General features: G+C 40.6%; 1 protein-coding gene, 1 long non-coding RNA gene and 2 other non-coding genes across 6 annotated transcripts; 3 read left to right on the forward strand and 1 right to left on the reverse strand.

Annotated features, from left to right (window-relative positions):
• Nucleotides 1-1,790: 1,790 nt before the first annotated feature.
• ZBTB33 (zinc finger and BTB domain containing 33) lies at nucleotides 1,791-7,083 on the reverse strand. Its single transcript, XM_087829502.1, has 2 exons — nucleotides 6,872-7,083; nucleotides 1,791-4,501 (listed from the first exon to the last, which is right to left on the reverse strand). Exon 2 carries the CDS (start codon nucleotides 4,497-4,499, stop codon nucleotides 2,481-2,483), a length of 2,019 nt encoding a protein of 672 aa, XP_087685628.1. The 5' UTR covers nucleotides 4,500-4,501; nucleotides 6,872-7,083; the 3' UTR covers nucleotides 1,791-2,480.
• Nucleotides 7,084-10,113: 3,030 nt separating this feature from the next.
• On the forward strand, nucleotides 10,114-10,217 carry LOC148090416 (small nucleolar RNA U13). The gene has a single exon (XR_015713786.1). It is a non-coding gene; the product is annotated as a small nucleolar RNA U13 (small nucleolar RNA).
• Nucleotides 10,218-12,812: 2,595 nt separating this feature from the next.
• On the forward strand, nucleotides 12,813-18,565 carry LOC107537929 (uncharacterized). 3 transcript variants are annotated; one of them, XR_001603272.2, is made up of 5 exons: nucleotides 12,813-12,831; nucleotides 14,188-14,272; nucleotides 16,874-17,030; nucleotides 17,146-17,272; nucleotides 18,450-18,565. It is a non-coding gene; the product is annotated as an uncharacterized LOC107537929 (long non-coding RNA). The 3 variants fall into 3 exon arrangements; XR_001603271.2 differs by lacking the exon at nucleotides 12,813-12,831 and adding an exon at nucleotides 12,839-13,034 and having other exon boundaries at nucleotides 18,450-18,564; XR_001603270.2 differs by lacking the exon at nucleotides 12,813-12,831 and having other exon boundaries at nucleotides 13,059-14,272; nucleotides 18,450-18,564.
• Nucleotides 18,566-24,767: 6,202 nt separating this feature from the next.
• LOC148090417 (small Cajal body-specific RNA 20) lies at nucleotides 24,768-24,898 on the forward strand. Its single transcript, XR_015713778.1, has one exon.
• Nucleotides 24,899-25,757: the final 859 nt, after the last annotated feature.

Consider the following 25,757-nt stretch of genomic DNA (forward strand, 5'->3'; position numbering starts at 1 on the left):
TTGAGCAGTTTCACTTTCTGTCATCTAACAAATTGCTATTTCGAACAGTTCCTATCCAGAATATTTATAGGTAATTTATCATAGAACCAAATTTGAAGCCAACTTGAAAGAAAAAGTGAAGTTCAATAGCCAGAAAACTAAGTATAAAATAAGAAAACCCCACGATAAGTTTAAAACAGTGTCTTGCTGCAGATTTCCAACCCAGTAAATACTGGGAGTAAATACTAGAATACTCCACATTTATTCCAAACTTTGAATAAACTTCTAGAAAAACTGAAGACCATGACATACATGCAAGTAAGAGTCTTCTGGCAAAAATACAATCTAATTTTCCAGTTTTCCTCCTCCCCAAAAACTCCAAAAGATACCTTTAATAGGCACAGTTTAAATCTCATACTCAGAATTTACATAAAGCACAGCAGCAGCAGAAAATTATATCCATATTACTCAGAATGGATAGTTTTCCATTATAGAATTCCTGGTTTGACATAAGAACCTGTAGAATTGACCAAGTTTTATGATGACAAACTCATTTACCTAGCATTAAAGTCTGAAAAGTCTGGAAGCTCTGCTGGCATCAGTATCATTCACACCTGTAGAATTATGTTATACTGGTGAAATAGCATTAATGCAACTGAAAATATTTCAGAATGCACCTATAGCCAAAGAGTAATGCTATCAATCTCTTCACAGAAAGGAAACTGATATTGTGAATCCAGAGATCACCGAGCCTTAAGTTATAAGGTAATTTAAAATTTTCCAAGGATTAGTTTACAAAATGGTTTTTGAAGGTCTAGACTCACAGAACAGCAAACAGATGCACATCATTCTAGTCCTCGGTAAGCAAAGGATTACTTTTTCTTCCTCCTTGTATTATTGCAAATACTGATGCCTGATACCCTCAGCTACCAACTTAAGAAACACTGAAACCATTATCTTGAAATCTAGCTTACCATCAGAAGAATGATGTGTACATGATTAAAGCTTTATTTAAGTTCAAAGTCAAGAAATAGACTATCTTTAAAAATACATGGTTAAGGAGAAAGAAAATATCTATGTTGAATTAAGAAATACTTAAGCAAAGTTACACATGACTAATAACTATGCACAACAATCTTTTTCAGTATCTATTAAATTTTTTCCTTTGCAAAGTCATTTACAGAAGTTCAACAAGTTAATCTTTTCATAAATGCTAGGCTGTATTTTCCAACCTGCTTCCTTTTAGTTCTAGCACTTCAATACGTTTTTACTTTATTTTCTAAGTGTTTAAATATGTGTCGTTTTAAAAGGAAGAAAGGTGGTATTTACTGTCCTCAAGATAAATGGGGATCAACAAGCCTATATTACATTCCATATATAGTTTCTGATTGCTATAATATTGCAGTGATTTGCAGATGGAATGAAACTTACTTTAGAAAGGGTAAAAACCTAAAAGGTCCTGCTGAAAGGAAAATACTAGATCACTGATTCAACTATTTCAAATGAAAACTTCCTATTAGAGATTCTAAGTAATATGAACATCGAAAAATATATGCCAGTAGCCTCCCACCCAAAATATGTAGGAGTCTCATTTCTGGAATCTATCATGTATAAAGATTTATACAGAATTAAAGATTTATTTTGGTGGCTTATAGATTTGAAATTTGAAAATTTCCAAGGGACTATCTTTAACCATAACGAGCAAAAAGGCAATCTCCATTTACTTCCACTCTGTCTCTATCCTGTAAGAGCAAAAATTAAAAAAAAAAAGCAAGAGAACTTTTCATCTCCTCCTGTCTGCATTACAGAGATTAGCATTTTTGACCATAGAGACCATATAGCAAAGGCATATATACACTAGTCCCAGCCACCAAAGTCTTTTCCACACTATGACAATAAAAGCAAGATTTAAATCTAATTCGCTAAAACTAATTTTTCAGATGAGACTTAACTGCATGGCCATTTTCATGAGGGGAGGCAGGAGGTTGCTATCCATTTGGACTAGCAGAATACACAACCACATGGAAACTTACTTTGAAAATTTCCAGAACAACTTTAGAAGTTCTTGTTTACTTTTTATGCCATATACAAGACACAACACACATTTATAGTCTCAATATTAAGAAAATTGAGAATTGAGCAGTAAAGTGCTAACATAGAAGGGGAAAGTTTAAGATATACTAGGGTATGCTAATAACTCCAGTTATTTTCAAAAAACATTCAGACTGCTTCAAATTCTATTCTGGAAACTATCTCTCCAAGCTGTTTTTTTGCCCCTTTTAAATGAGCTGATAGCTAACTATATAAACATACTTGGGGGGATGGGGACTTCTCAATCTCTACAAACTTTCAGAATGATTTGCTTCTAAAAATTATCAACAAATAATCCAACTAAACTACCTTCAGATGATGTGGTAGATCAAATTCCTTAATTTGTTTTATAGGTCTTCTGAAAGCCCTGCCCCTTAATCCAAACCAAAACTTTGATATTTCAAAGGAGTTCAATAAGATTCTGGTATTATAAATTCAAACTCAGTACTGCCATCTGTTACATTCTGTTTAAAAATTGAATCATTTTCCTGCTGAATAAAAATATCTTCCCAGGTCATTGGCTTGTTCTGAGGAGTAGATGTGGTCCCTACTGGAGGTTCTTTCCCAGCATCAACCTTATACCCAATACCATCATCCTTCATTACAGGCACAGTGCCTGACCTATCAGAGAGGTATGCATATTGTCTGATCTGTAAAGACCTGCACGGATGTAAACGATAAAGCTTCGAGTCTCCAGAAGGATCTTGACTATGAACTGACTTTATGTGTGAAGACATAAATTGATAGTTGATGAAAGATTTGCCACAGGCCAAACATTGATATCTTCGCTCCCCTGTGTGATGAATTTCATGCTTTGTGCGATATTCTGCAAGAGGAAATACCTTCTCACAGTAACGGCAAGGATACTTCTTTTCCCAAGAATGAATGTTAAAATGTCTCCGCAAGCTTGTCAGACAGACATATGACCTTTTGCATACAATACAGATATAATAGACCCTTCCATCTACTATTAACTCATAGTGATCGTCATGTTTTACTTTCATACGTTTGTTTGCCGGCTCACTGCTAGATGTTTTGGGTATCTCATTCTCAAGTCTGGCCTCCCCTTCATCAGGGTCGTCTTTGACAGGGATCACTATGTCATAAGTATCTTCACCGATATTTGCATAAACCTTGCAACCAGTCGACAAGCCTTCAATTTCAGTAGCTGTATCTAAAGTAATGATCTTCTGACCCTCCATTAGATGTTTTGATTCTAAACCTGGATCATTAGTGTTTCTAGTAATTATATCTGAAATTTTTAAAGAATTGGAAAGTGGCTCTTGCAGAAGTGTAGGGATCTGCATCTTCTGTATCAGTGATCCATCAAAAGTGGTATTTTTGGGGGTATCAGCCTGTGGGACCAAAGATGTATTACTGACGGCCGAATCTGGACTGGAGCTAATAGTGTCGTCATCATCATCTATAATTTCCTCCTCCTCCTCTTCATTGGCCTTGTTTCCTGTTAAAACAGCACTGTTTGGTGTCTGCTGATTCTGCACAAGTAAATTGACTGAAGGAGACATATGATTTGGAAGTGAAGGACTGACATTTGGTGGCGTAGTAAGTGGTGTCTGATTTAACAAAATAATGTTAGGAGTCAGATGTGTCGGGGCTGAAGATACCAGCAATTTTTCACTTCCTTGTGTTTGGCTCAGAGTTGCCTGATTCACAGGAGTAGGAAGTTTCTGAGTAGGTGTGTTAGTTGTTAAAGGGGGAGAGTTATTGCTAGCACAAGGTGCGGCATCTGAAATAGCAACAGAGCCTGGGTTAGGCTGGGCCTGTGCCACTGCACTGGTGCTTGGCAAAGTCTCCTTTGCAGGCAGAATCTCAGAGCAGAAAATAACGTCGTCATCATCATCATCTGAATCAGTAACAATAATTTTTTTTGTCTCATAATCTTCAGCAGATAAGGAAAAAGACTCTGTTATAATAGGCATTATAGTGGCCCCATTCTCTTGGGTTTCGACTTTTGATTTTTGTATTTCAAGGTTCTTGTCACTAGAACCAGGAGGTGAGGTTTCTGAATTACCATCCTGAGCTGTACCTGAGATGCTTTTAACCTGTGACAATGGGACACCAAGCTCTGCTATAAACTTAACTCCTAACAACTGCCCTGATTTAATTAACTCATCGAGTAAATCTGATCTAACACGAACAATTTTAGAACTATAGATATAATTGAGAATTTCTGCAAAGATCTCTGCTCTTATAAAGCTTAGTTCAACAACTTGCCCAGCAACTGAGAAGAGCTGATGGAAGTAAGTACTAGAAGCGGAAAGAATATTCCTGTGGGCTCGGAATTTTCGGTCTTCCACAATAACAGTAACATCACAGAAGAGTCCGTGGCCACGTTGCTCATTCAAGGAGTTCAGCAGACTGCCAGAGTATTGAATGTCTGTAGCAGAAATCAGTTTTCTACTCTCCATGCCTATTAGAGAAAGGGAGGAGGTGGGATGAAAGAAGGTTAGGAAAGAAAAACAAAAGTACTTTATCATTCAGAATTTTAGCTACAGCATGATTAAATAGTTTGTTCAAGTCTTAACCGAAGTTTGGCCTAACTTTTTGGCTTTTTTATAAATTGTTCATATGGGTTGGGTTTTGGACCATGTGTTAAATCGCATGACTTCCCCCTGTGAAGAGACAAGCAAGTTTTAAACTGATCTACAGATGTGAACAGTAATCTCTTCCTTTGAATCTCAAATATATGCATCATCACTAAGCAATTTTTAAAGATTAGAATTAATTTCCTTAGTTCCAATTTTGAGCTTTTTCCTCAAGAAGAGTTAAGAGTTCATTTTTAGCTGTCTTAAATTTTTTTTTAAAATCTTAATCATGAACATATAAAAGTTATTTCACCTGTAAATGAATCATTTAAATGTCAGAAAAGCTTGGTGTGTGTAATACTGAGTCTGAAATATATACTCTTCCTAAATTTTAACTTGTCTTTAAGAACATATTCAAAAGCTACTCCCCGAAAGCCAATGACTGAATCAGCATTTATAAGCACTGACAATTATTATCTCTAAGCTTCCCATTATTCGTCTATTCTGATTTAAATTGCGGCGCCCCATCGGGATAAACCACTCAACACCTTTCTTATCCCCCCCTCCCCTTTCTTCATTCCCTTTCTCCTTCCCCTCACCTCTCTTACAATCTCCAGAGGTGGAATGTTAAAAGGAGTGCCAAAGGAAGTCAACAGAAGCTACTATAAAAAGTAAGACAAAGGAAAGTTTACCATTTCTTAATGCTTATTTGCACAAAAACATTTTGCTGGTAAAGAATTATGTGCATTGGTATGAGAACTTTTTTTCACATCAAATGAGTTAATGAAAATGAAAACAGACTTATTGGAACAGTGCAGATATTACTGGAGAAAAAATGCGGGGATGTCAGTAAATAGCACTGCTGTGTACCACCCCCAAAACATTTTTCCACGTCTCAACAGATATTCCCAGTAACAATGATTCTGGGTTGTTAAAATATATAGGGTGTCCCCCCAAAAAATGTATACACACACTCTGAATAATTATAAAGGCAGTGTTTATTAAAATACATTTCCTTTTCAAAACTGAGCTATCAGCTGTTAAAGTGTGTATACATTTTTTGGGACACCCTGTACATGTGGAAGGCAGGGCATCTCAAATATCTTTTCAATATTTCAAAATTATAGCTTTCAAAAAGTAGGTGAAGAGTCTAGAGATCAAGGATTTAAATCATCATCAGTAAGAAGGCATTGCTTGTTAACAGTACCAAGGAATTCCAGGTTACTATAAAGTCATTCATCAGAAAGGGTGACCTTTGGACAGCGAGCCAGCAACCAGGGCTTCCGAAATACAGGGATTTCGAAAGAAGTCACTTTTCAGTAGACAGGTGGGTTTTCTGAATAATATCCCACAATTTTTGTCATTTGCAAACGGGTTTTTCCAGTGGAGAAATGCATTAAATAGACGTGTCCTGGTGACACTGGGACTTGGTTTCATTTTGTTTAGGTTTCCTTCTCCTCCTCATTAAGGTGGGCCAAGAAACAGCACAAATCGGTCTGAACCCACCCCAAGATCCGCGACCTGACTGTGCAAAAGCCATTCCCCGTCACTGGGACAGAAATCCTTGACTGGGGGCAAGTGATGGTGGAAACACCATCCGCCAGGGAGTGAAACAAACCGACACGCGGCTCCCTGCGGCAGCTGAACCCCATCTTCCTTCCTCCACCCCCTCTTCCCCATCTGCACCCAGCCGGCTGCAACCGGGGTTTTTATCCCCATTTCACGGGAAAAGGCAGCTGCTTGCAAACACAGATAGAGGCAGGAGCAGCAGAGTGAGGGCGGGGATGATCCTGGGAGCTGGGGAAAGTGGACGGAGGCGAAGAGGAGGGTGGGGGTGCTGTGAGGGGATCAGGCCGAGCAGGCGGCATTGTTATGCCCTGGGAAGGGGACGGAAGGGGAGGCAAGGCCCGGCAGAAAGGCTCTAAATCAAAGTAGCGGCGAGGAGGAGAGCAAGAGGCACAAAAAGGCAGAGAGAGGGGCAAGGAGAAAGCCCAGTGGGTCTCAGCGGAGGGCTTCCCACGCTCCAGGCCTACCAGGGGCAGCAGCAGCCACGGGCCCCTGACGGCGAAGGGGGCCTCGCGAGGCCTTCCCGGGTCGCCCCCTCCTGCCTCCCGGCCCCACACAAAGAAAGGGCCGGAGGAGCGGAGCCTCCAGCTCGGCCGCTTCCTGGTTCAAGTGAGGAGAAAGCGGACGCAGGCGCGGCCCGGGGACGGCGGCAGCCGCGCGCGCCGCTACCGAGCCGCCGGGGTCCTCACCTGCTCTCCCGCGCCGCCGCTGCTCCCCGTCAGGCCGCGCCGAAGGCTGGGAGTCCTCCAACAACAAGAGGCCGGACTCGGCGGCGACTCGGCTCCTTCTTTAAACGTCGCTCCAGTCTTGGGCGACGTCGACGCGGCTGCCGCCTCCTGCCGCCACCGCTGCAACCGCTGCCCGGCGTCGCCGACAGAGGGCACAGCGCGTGGGCGAAGCGCCCGAGTCTGAGGCGCCAGCCACCTCCGAGCGCACTTCGGCTCTTTCCGGGAGCGTCCCGGCTCCGGCGGGCCCCCCTTCGACGCGTCGCTCGGCCTTCCCTTCGGCTCCTTCCGTAAGGGGGCGGGGGAAGACTGGGAAGCTCTTGGAATGTTCGGCCCTTTCCGGAGGGCGAAAGGGTGGGAAAAAGAAAAGGGAAAGCTAGGGCAACGCAGTCACGAGCCCTAGGGATGCAAGGGAAGCTAGACGCTTTCACCTAAGTTCAGTATAAGCATCTAGGGCGTACAGACTTTGAGAGGCTATTCGAGTTTCATTTCTACTGCAAGTTTGAAGCTGCTGTATTAGCCTGTTTCTTAGATGATAAACCACCTTGAAATATAATCTGAATAAATAAAATCAAATAGATTTTATCAACTTATGATAGATAATTCAAGTTCTAGGATAACAACATTAGAGAGAGACATTGATTGTTTGCCTCCCGCACTGGCCCCGAATGGGGCCGTGGATCGAGCCTGCAACCGAAGTATGTACCCTTGGCCAGAATCGAACCCAGGACCCTTCAGTCCATGCGCCGATGCTCCAACGACTGAGCCAAGTGGGCCAGGGCAAGTTGTGGTAATTTTTTTTAAATCCTCAGATAATACACTTCCAGCAGAGTACCCTGATGAATGGAGCAACTGGATCGGTGGTTGGAAAGCAAAATATTTCCCTTTAGGTTAGTTAATGATCATATTCAACTAAGGAGCCAAAATTGTAGCTTTTTCTGTTGACAACAAAAGGACTCATGGGTATCATTTTCTTTTTTTAAAATATTGCATGTTTCCAAAAACTCGAATTTGCACCTATTTACTTTTCAGTCAGCATCCCCATGCTTCTTTCCTACAAAAACCTTACTAAAATGTCCATCAGGATAAAATAGATCTAACTATATCTAATTTTCTTCAACATGAAATCAGACAAGGACATCACCATCTATCCATCCCCAATCTATGCTACATTCTCCTCAATAAAGTAAAGCCACAGAGTAAAACATCAAAGTAGTGTAATACAGTTGTATTTTCACATGGAAATAAGAAATTCACATGATACTACTTAGTATCTTCTCCAAGATTTTATATTGTGAGAAAATTATGTGGTAATTATAGCATCATTGGTTTTTTAATTAGGACTTAAAATTATGAAAGTTTCATTGTTTAATATACACACATTTCATGGGAAATAGGAGTGTGCTGTTGTAAAAGAAACTAAATCAGATGGTAGTATTTTCCTAGAAACTGAGTATTTAACACAACTAGTTAGCAGATTAATGATCATTTTTGAGTCATTCTCCCCGAAAATTTAGTAGCAAAAAAAAAAAAAAATTAGAGAATAAGATAAAAGGTACATATATATTTTTAAGAACTTTAAATTTTATTTTTCAATTAGTTTACATTCAATATTATTTTGTATTGGTTTCAGGTGTACAGCATAGTGGTTAGACAATCATATACTTTACAAAGTGTTCCCCCTGATATTTTTAGTACCCACCTGGCACCATACATAGTTATGGCATTTCCTATGCTGTACTTTATATCCCCGTGACTATTTTGTAACTGCCAATTTGTACTTCTTAATCCTGTCACCTCTTTCACCCAGTTCCCCAATCCCCCTCCACTCTGGCAGCCATTAGTCTGTCCTCTGTCTACAAGTCTGTTTCAATTTTATTTGTTTGTTTATTTTGTTCTTTAGATTCCACATGTAAGTGAAACCACATGGTATTAGGACAAAAATATACCTTGAAAGTTTAGGATCTATTTATCTTTCAGTAGCTAAATTGACTAAAACTAAAATGAGACTTAACTTTGAAATACAGATTACAGTGCCATGTTTGTTGGTTACCTCTTGGTAAATTGGATGATGAAATACAACTTCTTTTGCACCTGCATGAGTAGCACCAAGGCTGCCCCTAGGATTGCCTTGCTTTTCTGTCCCTTTCATGAAAGGGCTTTAAAAGTGTGGATCCTCAACTGAGGTATAACGAAAATCGGTTAATTCAAAGCACAGGAAACCTCTTCCCTTCTGTCCATGTCCCTCACCCCTTAACTCAGCAAAAAGTGAACTAAAATTAAAAAGTTACTTATAATTAAAGGGGATCCAATGATTAGGAAATGAATTTTTTTTTTGTAGTAAAGCAGAGCAGACCAAGAAACTTGAGTGGCCTTAATATTTGCCTTTGGGACCAGATCATTTGAAAGTTTCATTAATTTGCCCGGCCAGGCATGGCTCAGCAGTTGAGCATCTACCAAGTATCCAGGCGATGGGGGTTCGATTCCCGGGCAGGGCACATGCCGGGGTTGTGGGCTCGATCAATGACTCTCTCATCATTGATGTTTCTATCTCTCTCTCTCCCTCTCCTTTCCTCTCTCTGAAATCAATAAAGATATCCTAAAAAGAAAGAAAGAAAGAGAGAGAGAGAGAGAGAGAGAGAGAGAGAGAGAGAGAGAGAAAGAAAGAGAGAGAGAGAAAGAAAGAAAGAAAGAAAGAAAGAAAGAAAGAAAGAAAGAAAGAAAGAAAGAAAGAAAGAAAGAAAGAAAGAAAGAAAGAAAGAAAGAAAGAAAGAAAGAAAGAAAGAGAAAGAAAGATTCATTAATTTTCTGTTTCTCAAGTTATCTCACCTTTCACTTTCCTTTCATCTACAGGCTTAACCCTACTTCAAACTCAATAGATTTTAAAGAGAAGAACCTGTGTCAAATGGATTTGAAGGTATCAATTGTTTCACATTCTAGAAAGGTTTTTGATTGGCGAATAATGGAGTCAGTTCGGTTTTATAACCACGTGTCAGTGTTTGCTTGCCTTGTTTGAATTTGATTATGAATTCTTTGAAGACAGCAACTGTCCTCTGCTATGGTAAAATGCCAAGAATCTTGTGGGTGCATAATATGTATTAATTAATGATGATAACAGAAAATAATGACATTGATTCAGCCCTAGAGCCCTTCCTCTGAGTTATACTTAGCTTCACAGTTTTAGTAAGGTCACTATACAAACCACAATCCTTTCATAGTTCATAAGCATGATGATTGGGTGTTCACGCTCTTGTGTGAGATGTGCCTCCCTCAAACCTTGTTATGACACTGGAACATTACCCACCTGACAGGGAAAAAAAAGGAACCACAGTAAGGTATAGTGGAAAAAACAAAGACTTGAGAAGCAGATGTTAGTGGATTGGGATCTGATACTGCCACTTATAGCTATATAACCTTGGGCCTGATTCTTTATTTGTAAAATAGGGATAATAATACTTTCCCATAGAGTTGTTTTGAGGAGTAAATATATTAACTACATATAGTGTCAAACGGCTTATAGTTTCCAAAATATGATATGTTTCCATGTCTGCACCTGAAACCTGAGCCTGGAATAACCATTACTTTTTTTTTAAATCCTCACCCAAGGATATTTTTTTCATTGCTTTTCAGAGAAAGTGAAAGGGAGAGACCGAGAGAGGAGAGAGAAACAGCAATGTGAGAGAGAGACATCGATTGGTTGCCTCCAACACATGCCCCTACTGGGGCCAGGGATCCAGCCTGCAACCGAGGTACCTGTCCTTGACCAGAATCCAACCTGGGACCCCTCAGTCCAAGGGCCAAAGCTCTAACCACTGAGCAAAAGCATCCAGGACTAACCATTCCTTTTGTACCCACACTTTACCTTTCCTTTTGTTTGGCAAGTGCCTGGTCTTCTGGAAAGATACAACTCAAGCACTATTTTATTTGTGAAGCCTGTCTTTGACCCAATAAATGGTAGACAGACATGGTTACTTAATGTTGAATGAATGTCTGGAACCCAATAAATACGAAATATATGTGTGTGTGTTTTTATCACTATCTACTTTTCTGCTTAATCCCAACAACTCTTTCTCTAAGTGACTTGTTTAATATTGTTAATTTTCCTTTTCTTCTTAAGTTTTCAAAGTCAATTGGATAGGGATCTATAACCCTTCTGGGAAAGAAGTAGATAATTGCTAACAATAATACAATCTACCCAAAAAAGCAACAGGTTTCATATTTCAAATATGAAGGAAAAAAATGAGGAACTATAATACCCATGAGTCTCTTATAAAAAAATTACTTGACAATATGAAATCAAATAAGAAATGAGTCAAAATAAAGAATTAAGAATGGACATTTTGCAGTGAGCCCATCTATTTAAATGGAGGACTAAGCCCAAAACAGCAAGGCTGATTATGAATATGTGACAGAATGAAACTACTATGAACACTGACGAAATTAAAATCCATTCATTTGTTCATTAAATACATATCATTTAGTACCTACTCCCTGCTAGGCAATGTCCTAGGCACTGTGGATACAGTCATCATCAAAATGAAGTCTCAGTCTTTATGAAACTTAGATTCTAAAGGGAGAGACATACAATAAACATGTGTATATATTACCTAAATATATAACATCAGATAGTAATGAGTGTTTTGAAGAAAAATAGTGTAAAGAGATGAGGGTGCTATTGCAGATAGTGTCAGGGACTGCTTCTCTGAAAAGATGATGAAGGAGCAGAGAACAGAATGAATTAAGGGAAAGAGCCATGCAAGTATCGTGTTGCATTATTATTTCATGGGACATACTTGCACTAAAACATTATTCATTGTGTATCTGATATTCAAATGTAAGTAGGCCTACTGTATTATTTCCTTTTGCTAAATCTGACACAAACACTTCAGCTGCTTAGAAAATACTTTGAATACTTTGTGCCTTTTTCCTTATCCCGTTTAGATTTTTCTTTTAATTCAAGATAGACTTTAAAAATATGTACAGTTGACCCTTGAACAATGTGTGTGTGGGGGGGGGAATTAGGGGTACTGACCTCCCAGGCAGTTGAAAATCTGTCTATAACTACCTAATTCGATTTGAGCTGTCCCTATGTACAGGGTGGGGCAAAAGTAGGTTTACAGTTGTGAGTACATGAAACATTTATTCTTGTATCATTATTAATTATTGTATTACTTTAGATACAAACAACTGTAAACCTACTTTCCCCCACCCTTATTCTATATTTGTACACACATATTTTATTTATACATATTATTGATGCATCTATTATTTATACATACATATATACATATATGAAACACAGTAAGCATCCAATAGTATAGAATATGTAACACACACGCACGCACGGAAAGTACCTGAAACACAAGCAGAATTGACTCTATTGTTGACAGGGCCACTCTGTGAAATATATCGTGTGGTCTGCCATCCTTCCCTGCTGTGATTTCAAGTACAAGACTGAGAAACACATGGTCTCCGGTCCAGTTTGGACCTGGCGGGCCCCGTTGGGAACCGAAGGATGCCGGGAACCGGTGGTGACGGCGGCTCGTTTACGTGACCACCCTTTCCCGTCGGCAGCCGGCCACGTAGGCCTAGGGAAGGGTTTCGCAAACGTACCGGAAGGTTTCCACGGTTTCCTGGGCTTTGGGAGGCTGCGCAGCGGCGGGTTCTGGAGTCAGGCGGGTTCCCAGGCTCTGGAGGGTGGCACCAGTTTTCGCAACAACAGTGGCCCCGGTGTCTGGCGCGGCTCTTGGGGAGCAGAGGGCGGGCCTCAGGCTCTGGGGGAAGCGCTGCAGCTCGTCTGAGAGCCCCGAGCGCAGCGAGGCCACGCCTTCCCTGCGGGGCCATCTAGCTCTCAGCGGAGCCCAATGACGGCGGGCATCAGCTGAGTGGCCTTGGCCAAGGTTCCAGAAACCGGACCTCCTAAGGTATCCTTCTCGAAAGCGGGTCTCGGTGCCGCCGCAGCTCCTTCGCTTTTGCCTCCTCGGCTGACAATGCGGTCGTTGCGGGAGCGACCTGCCTTTTCCCAGCCTCCTGAACAAAGACTGAAAGGAGTGGGTGACAACGGCGCGCCTTTGATCTGAGGAGCGCACCTACCTCCCGAGTCCTCTTCATCTCTCCGTTTTTGACGGTTTGCGTTTCGCTTCCTTCTACCTTCCTTGTGCCCATTTTCATTTTTGTCTTGTCTATCCACAACAGCCCCTTATTCGGCCTTTTCCTCCCTTAATTCTCACTCATCCTTGGGCGCCGTCAGACAGTGCCCTGATCCCCCTACATCCCCTTTCACCTGTGGTCTTGTAGTGGACATGGCCAGGGCTCACAGCCCTATGTATAGCATTTGCTTTGTGTTATTTGCGAACAAGTTTTTATCTTCCACTATACCTAGTGGAAAGGAGGAGTTCCGTGAGTTATTCATCACAGAATTCGCTGTATTTATCACTTAGAGCTCAACCATTGCTTGTTGACTGCATATCGATCGGTTGGAGACGATAACAGGATGTGTAAGTGGAAATTCTTTGTAGGGAGTTGGGAAGAATTGAATGAAGTTAAGGGTTGACACTGGAAAGTAGAAAAACCTTCCTCCAAGGCAGGATTAGTGAAGGGGGGGAAAGTGATGTGCTAAACTGCAGGGGAAGCTACCTTGAGAAAGGTCTTGTTAAGTGGTCTCTATCTTGACCTGGAGGAATGAGGGGAGGGTGAGATCGGTTTTCCTCTAATGAAAGTGAGTATTGGAGTGGAAAAATAGTTTAAGTAGAAGGAGCCCGGCCGGCATGTCTCAGTTGTTGAGCGTCAACCTATCAACCAGGAGGTCGTGGTTGGATTCCCTGTCTGCGTGCAGGAGGCAGCCGATCAATGACTCTCATCATTGATGTTTCTGTCTCTCTCTCCCTCTCCCTTCCTCTCTGAAATCAATAAAAATATTTTTTTAAAAAAAGGAGAAGGAAAGAGTTACAATTATTGCTGTGTAAGTATTATTTCTAATGTTTGTTGAATGTACCTGCTAGCATATGAAGTGCCTTGACTGTGTTAAAAAATGAGAAATTTTAAAACATTCCAGGCATTGAGGGGTAGGTTGAAATTACAACAGTTGGGACATGTCTTGATGGTTTTTCTTCCAGCAGTGAGAGGTAATAAAGCATGGTGAGGAGGATTGTCGAAAGATTATGACTGCCTGAGTTTGAAGCCCCGCTTTGCCACTTAATACCTGTGATACCTTGGATGTGGAGAGTCTAGCTAAGCTATTTCATGGTATTGCTGCTTCACCATCCGTTTTCTTCTGCCAGGTGGCTTGTAGGGACCTTCAATTGACACAGTCTCCCTCATGCAAGCACATGCCCTAGATAGCAGCGAGAAGAGTCACAAGCAAATGTAAGTTCCTAATATGACTTCCCCGGCAGCCCTTGTGATCAGCAGTCTCCCCTGCCTCCTAGCACCTGTGTGCTGAATGGGCCCCTTAGATAAGAACCCCTGGGGCTTAGCAAAACCTCACTCTTTTGGTTTAAATGGACTGATCTGTTCCTAGCCTGGGAACCCCAAAGCACTCCACCCACAGACCTTAATAAAGGCATGTGCCCCAGGTCCAGTCCTCTCTGTCTGCACTCTGTCTTGACCTCCCCATGTGGACCCTCCAGGCATGCTGTGTACTTCCTTCCAGAACTGTGAGAAATAAACGATTTCATTTACTCTTGTGGTCTGTTGTTGAACTTTGGCTCACCATCCACTTAACAAATGTTAATTTAGCAAAGTAAAAACATTGGGTAAGTTCCTTAACCTCTCTAAGCTTCATTTCTTCACCTGTAGAAAGGGAATAAAAATAGTACTGACATTTTTAGTGTTGTGATGATTTAGTACCTAGAACATAATACACGTTCCATGTTAGCTATTAGGGTTTCATGCCTGGGAGCAGAAACAGTAAAAACAGTCCTTATTTTTTTTTTTTTTTAGAGAGGGGAAGGGAGAGAGAGAACATTGATCCATTGCCTCCCGTACCTGCCCAACCAGGGATTGAAGCTGCAAGGTATGTATGTGCCCTGACCAGGAATCAAACCTGCAACCTTTTGGAGTATGGGACAACACTCCAACCAACTGAGCCACACAGGCCAGGGCAAAACAGCTTCCTATTTTGGAATCTCAACCAAAAGATGTAAGAACAGCTTGGGTGAAAATTTGCATTTGTACATAGACGATAATTTATTTTAAGAGTACGGATGAAACCAGTTAGCAAGAGGGACCATTTTAATGGTCTCCTACTCACCCTGTTGGTGGAGAAGGGAATTTGCAGTTAAGCCATTGGGGGCCCTACTGGTTTTCTAGGCAGCATATAATAGTGGGCCTTGATTTTATGCTTTATACCTTAAGGACTGTGTGTCTACAGTCTGGCAGGCTCTGTTGGCCCCTATACTCATATATTAGAAGAACTGTTTACTTTTAGATTGCCTGCCTTTTTTATTTGCCTTTTTTTATTTTTTGGCTGCTTGTCGTTTATTTTCCACTTGGTGCAAGACACATAGTTGTAGTTCCAGGAGTCGGGAAGGCTCACCTGTGGCTCTCTCATCTCCCTTTTGGTGTTTTGCTGTTTTGATATAAAAGAACCCAATTGTTTCTGCTTGCTGCAGCCTGCCTAGTCTGTGGGGTAGGTGGGGTGGGGAGGGGAGGGGGGAAGGGAATAGAGGAGGAGGGGTGGGGGAGGTGCTCCAAAGAGCCTAGCGCCTCTGGAAGTTTGGTGGCTGGTGGTGGCCACTCAGGATTGGAGCCCTGCATTGCTTTGGCGGGCTGGTCACCAGGCTGCTTCCTTGCGAGCCTCTAACGTGATGCTCAATCAAGATGCACAATCACAGGTGGCAGGGACCAGGGCGTTAGGCCAAGGAGCTCCTTTGCAGAGCAGACTGTGGGAGGCCGCTCCTAGATGGAGACCGGGGGAGGAGAGTGCCTGCTTCTTGAAGTAGGAGACTCTCTGAGTTCCAACTTTGCATAAATGTATCTTTTCCCATGAACAAAGAAGTTAAAAATAAATTTATTCAAACAATGAAACCAAATATATTTATTTTGTAAAGATTTAAAAAAAAAAAACACAAGTAGAGATATAAACAGCTAAACTTTGGGGAATTGAGCCCCAGTTGTTTGTTTTCAGTTTATGAGTAACCACAAAGATTAAAACAAAAAATGACAAAGGAACTAAAGGAAAAACAGAAAAGAAACCCTGAATCTCATAGAATTCAATTTTTGTCACATGGAACTTTTCAGAGCTCCATTTATTTTCTACTACTTCTAGTGCTTCATTTTTTAAAAACTGACTTTACTAATTCCTGGGTTTCTGAAAACTAAAGTTTTAACCAAACAGAAACAGACTTATTTTTTCTTTTATACATGTCTATAAACAAATGCAGTTATTTCCCAGTGTAAAACTGTTTCTCTCACATGAGCAGTTGGGAGCTATGTCATGTACGCAGCAGAAAGGATCCACTTACAGGCTCTCAGCCTGCATTTCTGGTCTAGCCTCTCAGGCTGTCTATAGCCTGTACCATTTGCTATCAGAACATCAAATCCTAAATATTGAGTTGACATTTATACCAAGTTTTATTAATTTAAAGTTTAAAATGTGAAGGGCTCAGCAGGGCGTGGCTCAGCAGTTGAGCATCGACCTAGGATACGGGAGATCCCAGTTCGATTCCTATTCAGGGCACATGCCCAGGTTGCGGGCTCGATCCCCAGTCAGGGCTGTGCAGGAGGCAGCTAGTCAATGACAACTCTCATCATTGGTGATTCTCTCTCTCTCCCCTCTCCTTTCCTCTCTCTGAAATCAATAGACATATTTTTTTAAAAATTAAAAATGTGAAGGGATACTTGGACTTAACTAGATCTATTGAATTTCACATATAAAATATATAGACACACACATACACACACACATATATATGAATGGATGAAACAATTCAGCCATTGAATTACTGACATGACTGTATTTTCTAGGAGACTGAGAGAAGATTGGAAAATTAGGAGCTCCTGAAGTATGAGGATTTTCTCCAAAGAATCCTGGTTATAGACCGAATTGTGAACCCCACCCCCAAATTCATATGTTGAAGCCTAGCCTTCAAAGTGACCATTTGATAATAGGTCCTTTAAAGAGGTAATTAAGGTTAAATGATGGCATAAGGATGGGGCCCTAATTTGAAAGGATTGGTATCCTTATTAAAAAAGGAAGAGACACCAGAGATAGATCTCTTTCCCCTCCTCTCCACCAGGTGTGCACAGAGGAAATACCACATGAGGACACAGGGAGAAGAAAAGAGTCTACGAGCCAGGAAGAGAGGCCTCACCAGAAACTAACATTGATGGTACCTTAATCTTCAACTTCCAACTTCCAGAACAGTGAGAAAATAATTTCTGTTGTTTAACCGCCCCATCTGTGGTATTTTGTTATGGCAGCCTAGCTAATACAATCCTGAACCAGAGTAATTTGTTAAAAAATATATTTTAAAAATTTGATAGCATTTGTTAAGTCCAGAATCTATTGCTAAAATTTTTATTAAGTGAAGAGCTTTAAATACATCTCACATTTTTCTTCTTCCCTGTGATTTATCCTCTTATATCCCTTAAGTTTTAAAAACATGAAACATACCTAAGAATGTTTCTAGTGGATTTTACCATGCTAATTGTGCTCTCTAAATTATAATCCATGGGATGCTAATTTCTTATTCATAGAAGGGTTCACTGTTAAAACAAATAATACATTTATATTTTTTGAATTATTTTTTTCTCAGCTAACCTAATGGCAGATTGCATGTCAGATTTTAGCATTACAAAGAATGGTTTTGTTTACTTAATTTTCCTATATCTAATATTATCTGAAACCTTAATGCTTCTTTTATTTCTTTTCTCTTTGGCTCTTTGGTGCTATTCATAAGCTGCTGTGTCTACTTTAGGCTGAGATGAGACAATGTGCTTCACAGGCAAACTCATAATTTGTGACAGAGTGATAAAGCATTATTATCAGAAACTGGTTCTTACAGATATCCTTATGACAACCTGAAATAGAATTAGAGTTAGAAGGAACCCAAAAATAATTTTCCAGGTGATACCTAAGTTTTCCAAATGTGATCTCTGGAGGAAAAGATTATATGATATAATAATTCCATTTTTAAACTCATAGAATTTTAATAACTCATTTTCAGAATTCTCTACAACAGAATGAAATGTGTTTATACTGTAGTGTGTGAGGTTCTTCTTGCTCTTATCTCTACTCTTTTTCATCTTTCCTTATAGTTCCCTACATTTGCTCTGAGGTTTCTTCTGAAAATATAAATCTTATGAGCTACTTTCAGTTTGAATAGCACTTCGTAAACTCTAAAGCATTATGTAAGTGTAAATAATTATTATATTATTATGAAGGTGGTAGGCTATTGAATTGTACTCTTAAAAGTTATTCCAGTGTTGACTTTTAATGGTTCTTGGACAGTCAGCATCATTACTGAAAATGTTTAATTCTACATTTTTATATTTCATGGTTCATATTTCTAATTTTTATAACTATCTTCTTTAAATTCAGCTGATGAACACACACCAGTAGAGGATGAAGATTCAAAGAAAAGCACCACTTCAGCTTCTACTTAAGAAGGTATTTTTAAAATCCAGAGCTCTTTTTTTTTTTTAATCCTCACCCGAGGATATGTTTTTATTGACTTTTTTTTTTTTTTTAAAGAATAGTTTGTTGATTTTTAGAGAGAGAGGAAGAGAGAAGAGAGAAATATCGATGTGAGAGTGCAACATCAATTGGCTGCCTCCTGCATGCCCCGTTCCTGGGATCGAGCCACAACCCAGGCATGTGGCCTGATGGGAATCAAACCAGCAACCTCTTGGTGCATGGGATGATGCCCAACCAACTGAGCCACTCTGGCCAGGGCTTTATTAATTTTTTTAGAGAGGGGGGGGAGAAAGGGAGAGAAAGAAACATCAATCAGTTGCCTCCCTTTAGTTCTGTAAGTAATTGCTTTATATATTTAGGTGCTCCCTGATTGGGCGCATGTACATTGAGAAATGTTATGTCTTCTTGATGTAGTGTCTGATTATGTGGTTTTTATCCTTCCTTTTATGTGGTGTACCACATTTATTGATTTTTGGATATTGTACCAACCTTGCATCCCCAGAATAAATTTCACTTGATCATGGTGTATGGTCTTTATGTATTGCTGGATCCGGTTCGCTAATATTTTGTTGAGGATTTTAGTATCTATGTTCATCAGGGATATTGGCCTATAATTTTCTTTCTTTGTATTGTCTTTATCTGGTTTTGGAATTAGGATAATGCTGGCCTTGTAAAATGAGCTCTGGGGTCTTTTCTCCTCTTGAATTTTTCGGAATAGTTTGAGAAGGATAGGTGTTAATTCTTCTTTGAATGTTATACCTAATGTGACTTGAAGTTCTTTGTTCCCAGTGCCTAGCATGGTTCCTGACATAAGTGTTTGAACAAATGAATTTCTCTGTAACAACAAATGGGACAGCAAAAGCATATTTATCTGCTCAAAGGTATTAATGTTTAGGTGTAAGTTTTTTTAATTGTATGTGTTTTTAATTTGCAGATCAAGATACAAAAGGAAATTTTTAAAGAGCCGAGAAGAAGGAAGAAACACAGATGGCCAGGTTTTTTTCTTTAATTGTTATTATGGCAAATATCAAATATATAGAAATGTACAGAGAGCAGTGTAATGATCGCCCATGTACACATCACCCTACTTGAAAAATTATCAACTTGTGGGAAGTTCCCATGGCTCCCCAATTAATTTTGGAACAAATCTCAGATATCATTTCATTTAAAACAGTTCAGCCTGTTTCTCTAAAAGGTGGATATTCTTGCCCGGCCGAGCGTGGCTCAGTGGTTAAGCGTCGACCTAGGATCCAGGCGATGGGGGTTCGATTCCCGGTCAGGGCACATGCCCGGGTTGCGGGCTGCAGCCGATCAGTGACTCTCTCGTCATTGATGTTTCTCTCTCTATCTCCCTCTCTCTTTCTCTCTCTGAAATCAGTAAAGATATATTTAAAAAAATAAAAGGTGGATATTCTTTCTTTTTTAAACATAACCACAATACCATTACACTGTCTTAAATGTTTAACAGTAATTCCTCAATTCTTATCAGACTCCATTTTTATTTTTGTTGTTTTCTAGCCTAGCAGTTTCACGTGGTAAAGACCACATGAAAAAAAAACAAGATCTGACTGTGTCTTTTCAATGATCCATTAATCTGGAATATTAATCAGGGGACCATCTCCTTCTGCTTCCAGCAGCACTAAGTCAAAGGTTTGCTTTTAGTGTAATCACCAAGAACCAGGGTCCTCTCGAGGATGTTGAATGAAACAGATATACATTTGAAGGTGTCATCGTCACTTTGGAGCTGGGGAAGGCACAACAGTATTGTCCCTGTGGTGGGGCAGGGGAGAAGGGAAGGAAAGTGGGAAGAGAGTCTTTATGGCCTTGATGGAGTTTCCTCTTGTTTCCTTTGAAGCAGCATGACCTTTGGCCAGAATGCTTTCTGGTCCCCTGTACTCTTCACAAAAATGGAGGGCAGTGGACAGAATTTGGAGCATACTAGATGAATGTCTGGATGCCACTTTCCCATAAAGATCTATGAGTAGTTTCTTAAGAAAATTTCTTTAGAGTTCAGGATTGTGTCTGAGCTCCTTAGCATGAGTGGAACTCTACCCTTACTTGAAACACAGTATTCTCTCACTAGGGATTTACCTGGCCCCATTTTGCACATATATATATCCAAGAAGTGTAGGGCCTATTGGTAGTGACTCAGGGATGTCACCTCATGAAAACAGGCCTCGTTGCCTTCCCCCAGCAGTTTCTATTCATACACTACTAACCCCACTTGATACATAAAAATATGTATGCAGAGAATTCACATCTTTACTGAAAATACAAAAACATGCCCTATAAAACACAATGACTTTTTCATTTATTCACTTCATTTTATAAGGAATTGGCAAACTGCTCTTGATGATGCGCTATGAAAAATCTGAATCTTGGCAGAAAAATACTTTGGAAAACTGTCATAGAATATATATATATATATATATATATATATATATATATATATATATATATATATACACCTTAGAAGGTAGGGACCCATGCCAGGTCAAATCCAAGCCAAAGGAAAGCACAAGTGGAGGAGGCAAGAATGGCTTGGGCGCCATGGGTATTCTGGGCTGCAGTGGCACCAGAGGAGCCAATTCCAATTGGGCTCCAGAACAAAAATGTCATTATAGCGCCCATCCAAGATGATGACGACAGGGTGACCCATGGCAACAGGCGACATATTTTTGAGAATTAAAGCCCTCTGATGTCTCCAACACTTGGCCCTTCTATACTTAAACTGAATCTTCAATTGGAGGAAAAAGGTATTGGTTTAGTATATGGAACAGTTAATGTCATAATGGAAATACACAACATGCAAATCTATGTGCTATTGAGATTTTAAATCACACTGGGAGAAGCTATTTCTTTATCGCTAAAATATCTTAGGAAAGTGAATGCTGTGCTCCCTAACTTCAGCTCGCCCTTGTGAGAGAAGACTATGTGCCAAGCTCCCGACTGGGCTTATTGCTTTGTTTCTATCCTCCCACCTTTAATATTCTTTAATTATTTCCCAGGTCTTGGATGCAGAGCTAACCAGTGAATTGCACTGTGCCCTTGCTGTTAATGCTTTGCCTGGTAACAGGGTAAAGAAGCGTTAGTGTCCTGAAAGTAGACTGTCAGCTGTCCAGCTGTTCCACTCCCTCTTCATTAGAGAAAGTGTCACTCTGGCGATAGGGAAAGCTGAGCATGGTAAAAGCTCAACCCCTTTCAAAGTCATACTGAGGGAACCAACCCCCTATTTGAAAAGCCCATCTTGATCCTGAAGTAACTAATCAAGAGGAGCACATTGGATTTTTAGACAGAAGCTTTCCTTCAAGGCTGACTATAGGGACCATTCATCCTATGAAACTTCTTGGGAGTTAAAATGGTGCTCTAGCAAGGGGGCCAGTTGCATTTATCACTTGTCTTGCTGGGACATGAGAGTTGCTGACGCTCTGGACGCTGCTTTGATGTTTTAGCCTTTAATGCTAAGGAAAGGTTAGCCAAACTAGGTTCAAATTTATTAAAACTCAATTTTTGCCCAGCCAACAGTTTGGAGGGAAAGAGGCATATTCCATTGTCAATTCTGTATATATCAACCTTCCCCCACCCTCCAACCTTTCTTAATTCAGGACACTGTTAGCTAACCCTGGTCTAGCTACAGGTCCTGGATTTCAAATGGAAAGTGATGTTGCCTGGGGGTGATGGAACACTCTACGTTCCTGCCAGCCTTACTCCTCAACTAGGAGATCCCAGTTCCATCACCAATTCCTAAGACAGGGGAGTGAAACTAGAATTTTAGAACAAGGTTAATAGGTGGCATCCCCATATTTACTGTAGTGTTATTCACAATAGCCAGGATATAGAAACAACCTAAGTGTCCATCAATGAATGAATGGAGAAAGAAAATTATACATACATATATAATGGAATATTATTCAGTCATAAAAATAATGAAATCTTGACATTTGTGACAACAGGGATGGACCTTGAGGGCATTATGCTAAGTGAAATAAGTCAGAGAAAGGCAAGCACTGTATGATCTTATATGTGGAATCTAAAAAAAAAAAACACAAGCCTAGCCGGGCATAGCTCAGCGGTTGAGCATCGACCTATGATCCAGGAGATCACTGTTCGATTCCTGGTCAGGGCACATGCCTCAGTTTCAGGCTGGATCCCCAGTGGGGGGTGTGCAGGAGGCAGCCAATCAATGACTCTCATCATTGATGTTTCTATCTCTCTCTCCCTCTCCCTTCCTCTCTCTGAAATCAATAAAGATATATATAAAAAAATAAATAATAATAAAAAAACAAAAGAACCAAGCTCATAGATATAGAGAACAGATTGGTGGTTGCCAGAGGTGGGAGCTTGAGGGTGGGAGAAATGGGTGATGGAGGTCAAAACATACAAACTTCCAGTTATAAAATAAATGTCATGGGGGTGTAACATACGGCATGGTGACTACAGTTAATTAAACTATTGCCTATTTGAAAGTTGCTAAGAGAATAAATTTTAAAAGTTCTCATCACAAGAAAACCTTCTGGAACCATATAGTGACTGTAACTGGACTTACTGTGGTGGTCACTTTGCAGTATATACAAATATTTAATCATAATGTTGTATGCCTGAAACTAATATAATACTATATGTCAATTATACCTCAATAAAATTAATTTTTAAAACCAACAACAGTGTGGAGGTGGGGGTCATGCAAAAAGACTTTTCCCTAAATGCCTGGCAACTATTAAAAAACACATGTCAATTAAACCTCACAGTCCATTCAGCATCCTAGTAATGGGATTTACATTATATTTAGTCCTTGTAGAAGTTCCCATTCTACAAACTGTGACAGAAGGTTTAGACAGAAGGTTTGATGCAGATCCCATCACTGCACTCACACACTTGGGGCCTCCTCTCCCTGCCTGATTCCTCACTTTCACTCACTAGTTTTAGGATTTAGAATCCTTCCTCTGCATGAGTATATTTAGGGTGGGGCAAAGGTAGGTTTACAGTTGCATTATGATATTCTTTTGAGTTAATAACACTATTGTAATAATCATTTCCTGCATGTCTTTCTATATGCACAACTGTAAACCTACCTTTGCCCACACCTGTAGTCTAAAGAAGGCCAGTGTAATAGAGCTTATTTGGGGAAGATTCAAATGTACCAGTGGTCAAATCTCCCTAAACAGCCAGAGCCCACGTTGAGCTGACATCTGGGCAAATATTAGATCCCTATTCCCAATTCAGGTCTATTATATTTACAAAAGAGAGGGAGGGTGTAAGCCTAAATTAAGAGTTTATTGGGGGAATTCATGCTGTAGAGTTTGGAAATCGATGAGAACATTTTCTTATTTGTTTCTGTGGCTCCTTTTTCCCTTTAGAATCCCATAGAGACAACGCTATGCAAACCCATGGAGCAGGGAATGAAGTCGCCCAAACTGAAGTATTTCTTTCCCTCTGAGCTGGCTTTGCCTGTAGGAAGAAAGCAGAGTCCTGGTCCTCCCAAGCCCTGGCCAGCCCTGCCTGTGATCCCTGCCCTTAGCACTCATTGGTCTGCTTGGTTGGGCTGCTTTTCAGACAGCCCCACCACCAGATCTGCAGCCAGATCCCATCACTGCACTCACACACTCTGCAGCAAAGCTAACAAGCCCATCCTGATTTTTCTCTCTCTTTTCTTCTCCATTTCCCCCCCAATTTTTTTTATACAACCTAGGTTTACTTATGCTCTCAGAAAATTACCTCTTGATCCATTGACCCATGTTAGTCATCACTGACTGAACAAATGAAAAAGTGTTTCAAATAACCACAGGTGAGTGAGAATCCTGCCTGAACTAAGAGCCACCTCCCACTACCAACAAGTTCCATATAACCTATCTCTTCACAAAAAGGAAGAAAAAGTCTCTTAGGTGTTAGAAATTCTTCAAGGGAATATTCATTAATGCATTTGATAGTTCCTAAAATTTCTCTGTGTGTGGTATCCCCAAGGCCCATGTTTCACTCTGTATAAACTTCCCTAACACGCCCTCCTTTCTTAGGTTGGTGCAACTCTGCTTGAAGTTGTTTTAGTTTATTTCCTGTCTTAGACATATTTCAAATGTTGTAACTCTTTGTTCCACCTCCACCATAATGCAAAACTACTGTTTTAGCAATGTTTGCAGACATATCTGAGTATTGCAGAAAATTAAAATTCAGGGCTACCACTCTCAACGCTGTTTTACCAAATACTTAAAAACAACTGCAGGGGAAGGCCTCTCTCTCCCAGGGCTGCTGGGGGTTCCTTTTCATCTCAGCCAGGGCTGGAAGCCAAGATCAGCTTTAAGGGTCATTGTTGGGGCTGCCATGAGCTGGGTGGCCGTATTTTCCTACCTCAGACATTTGTAGTTGCTGGGAACCCCTACTTGATCTGTACCAGGCTACAGCCTTAAGTGGTCACACTTGACACAAGGCTTCTGGCTTTTCTTGGGTACTTCCAGGCTCTTGTGAGCTGATATGGTCTAAGTTGCCCCAAAAGTAGCTTAACTGTATGCCTGCTCCATAGGCAGGATATGTGCCAATCCAAGTAAGTGGTGACCCACCACAAAGATGCCTGTGTGTAAATGTTGCTAAGAAGGGAAGTGGGCAGAAGTGGTGTCTTCTATTGTACAAGGGGCATCTGAGGCCACCAAACTCAGAAGAACCTCACCATTTTCCATACCTACATTAACTTAGATGTCAACAAAGCAGCTCCACTCATAAGCCCACAGCTATGTCTCCTGCACAGTTTCCCTTTCAGGATTACAAGGAGGTGGTGAGGTAGAGCCATGAGTGGGTGCCAGAGGAGTGCCATGGGTATCAAGCAAGGAAGTCAGACCTGACACTCAGTACACTGGTCACAAGTGCAAGCCCAGCTTCTAAGCAGTTAACTCCACCCAATGAGACAGCTCAGGATCTACACTGTTGTGAGCTGTGCCATCTGGCCATGGTACTTGCCTCTGGAAAGTTTTCTGCACGAGCATGCCTTCTTCATCAACTGATAAAATAGTATTTTAGAAAAGTTCTGAAGTTCTCAGCCCTAAATTCCCCATCTCTGGTGATAAGGATGCCATCAACCCTCCTGGAGCAGGGAAGGTACCTTTCATATGGGAGATTTATTTCCTGCTTTCAGGAGTCAGGGGAGGGTCAGAGTATCCTTGTAATGGCTGTTTCTCAAGTAACTTTAATTCAAAATAGTAAATATAGCAAAGTGGCATACTTGGT

This window comes from Miniopterus natalensis, chromosome X (genome assembly GCF_054644295.1).
Source record: "Miniopterus natalensis isolate mMinNat1 chromosome X, mMinNat1.hap1, whole genome shotgun sequence".
NCBI lineage: Eukaryota > Metazoa > Chordata > Mammalia > Chiroptera > Miniopteridae > Miniopterus > Miniopterus natalensis.

What these genes read in the sequence shown, in the direction of transcription:
- ZBTB33 (XM_087829502.1), bottom strand. Translation starts at nt 4,499, where the DNA reads ATGGAGAGTAGAAAACTGATTTCTGCTACAGACATTCAATACTCTGGC.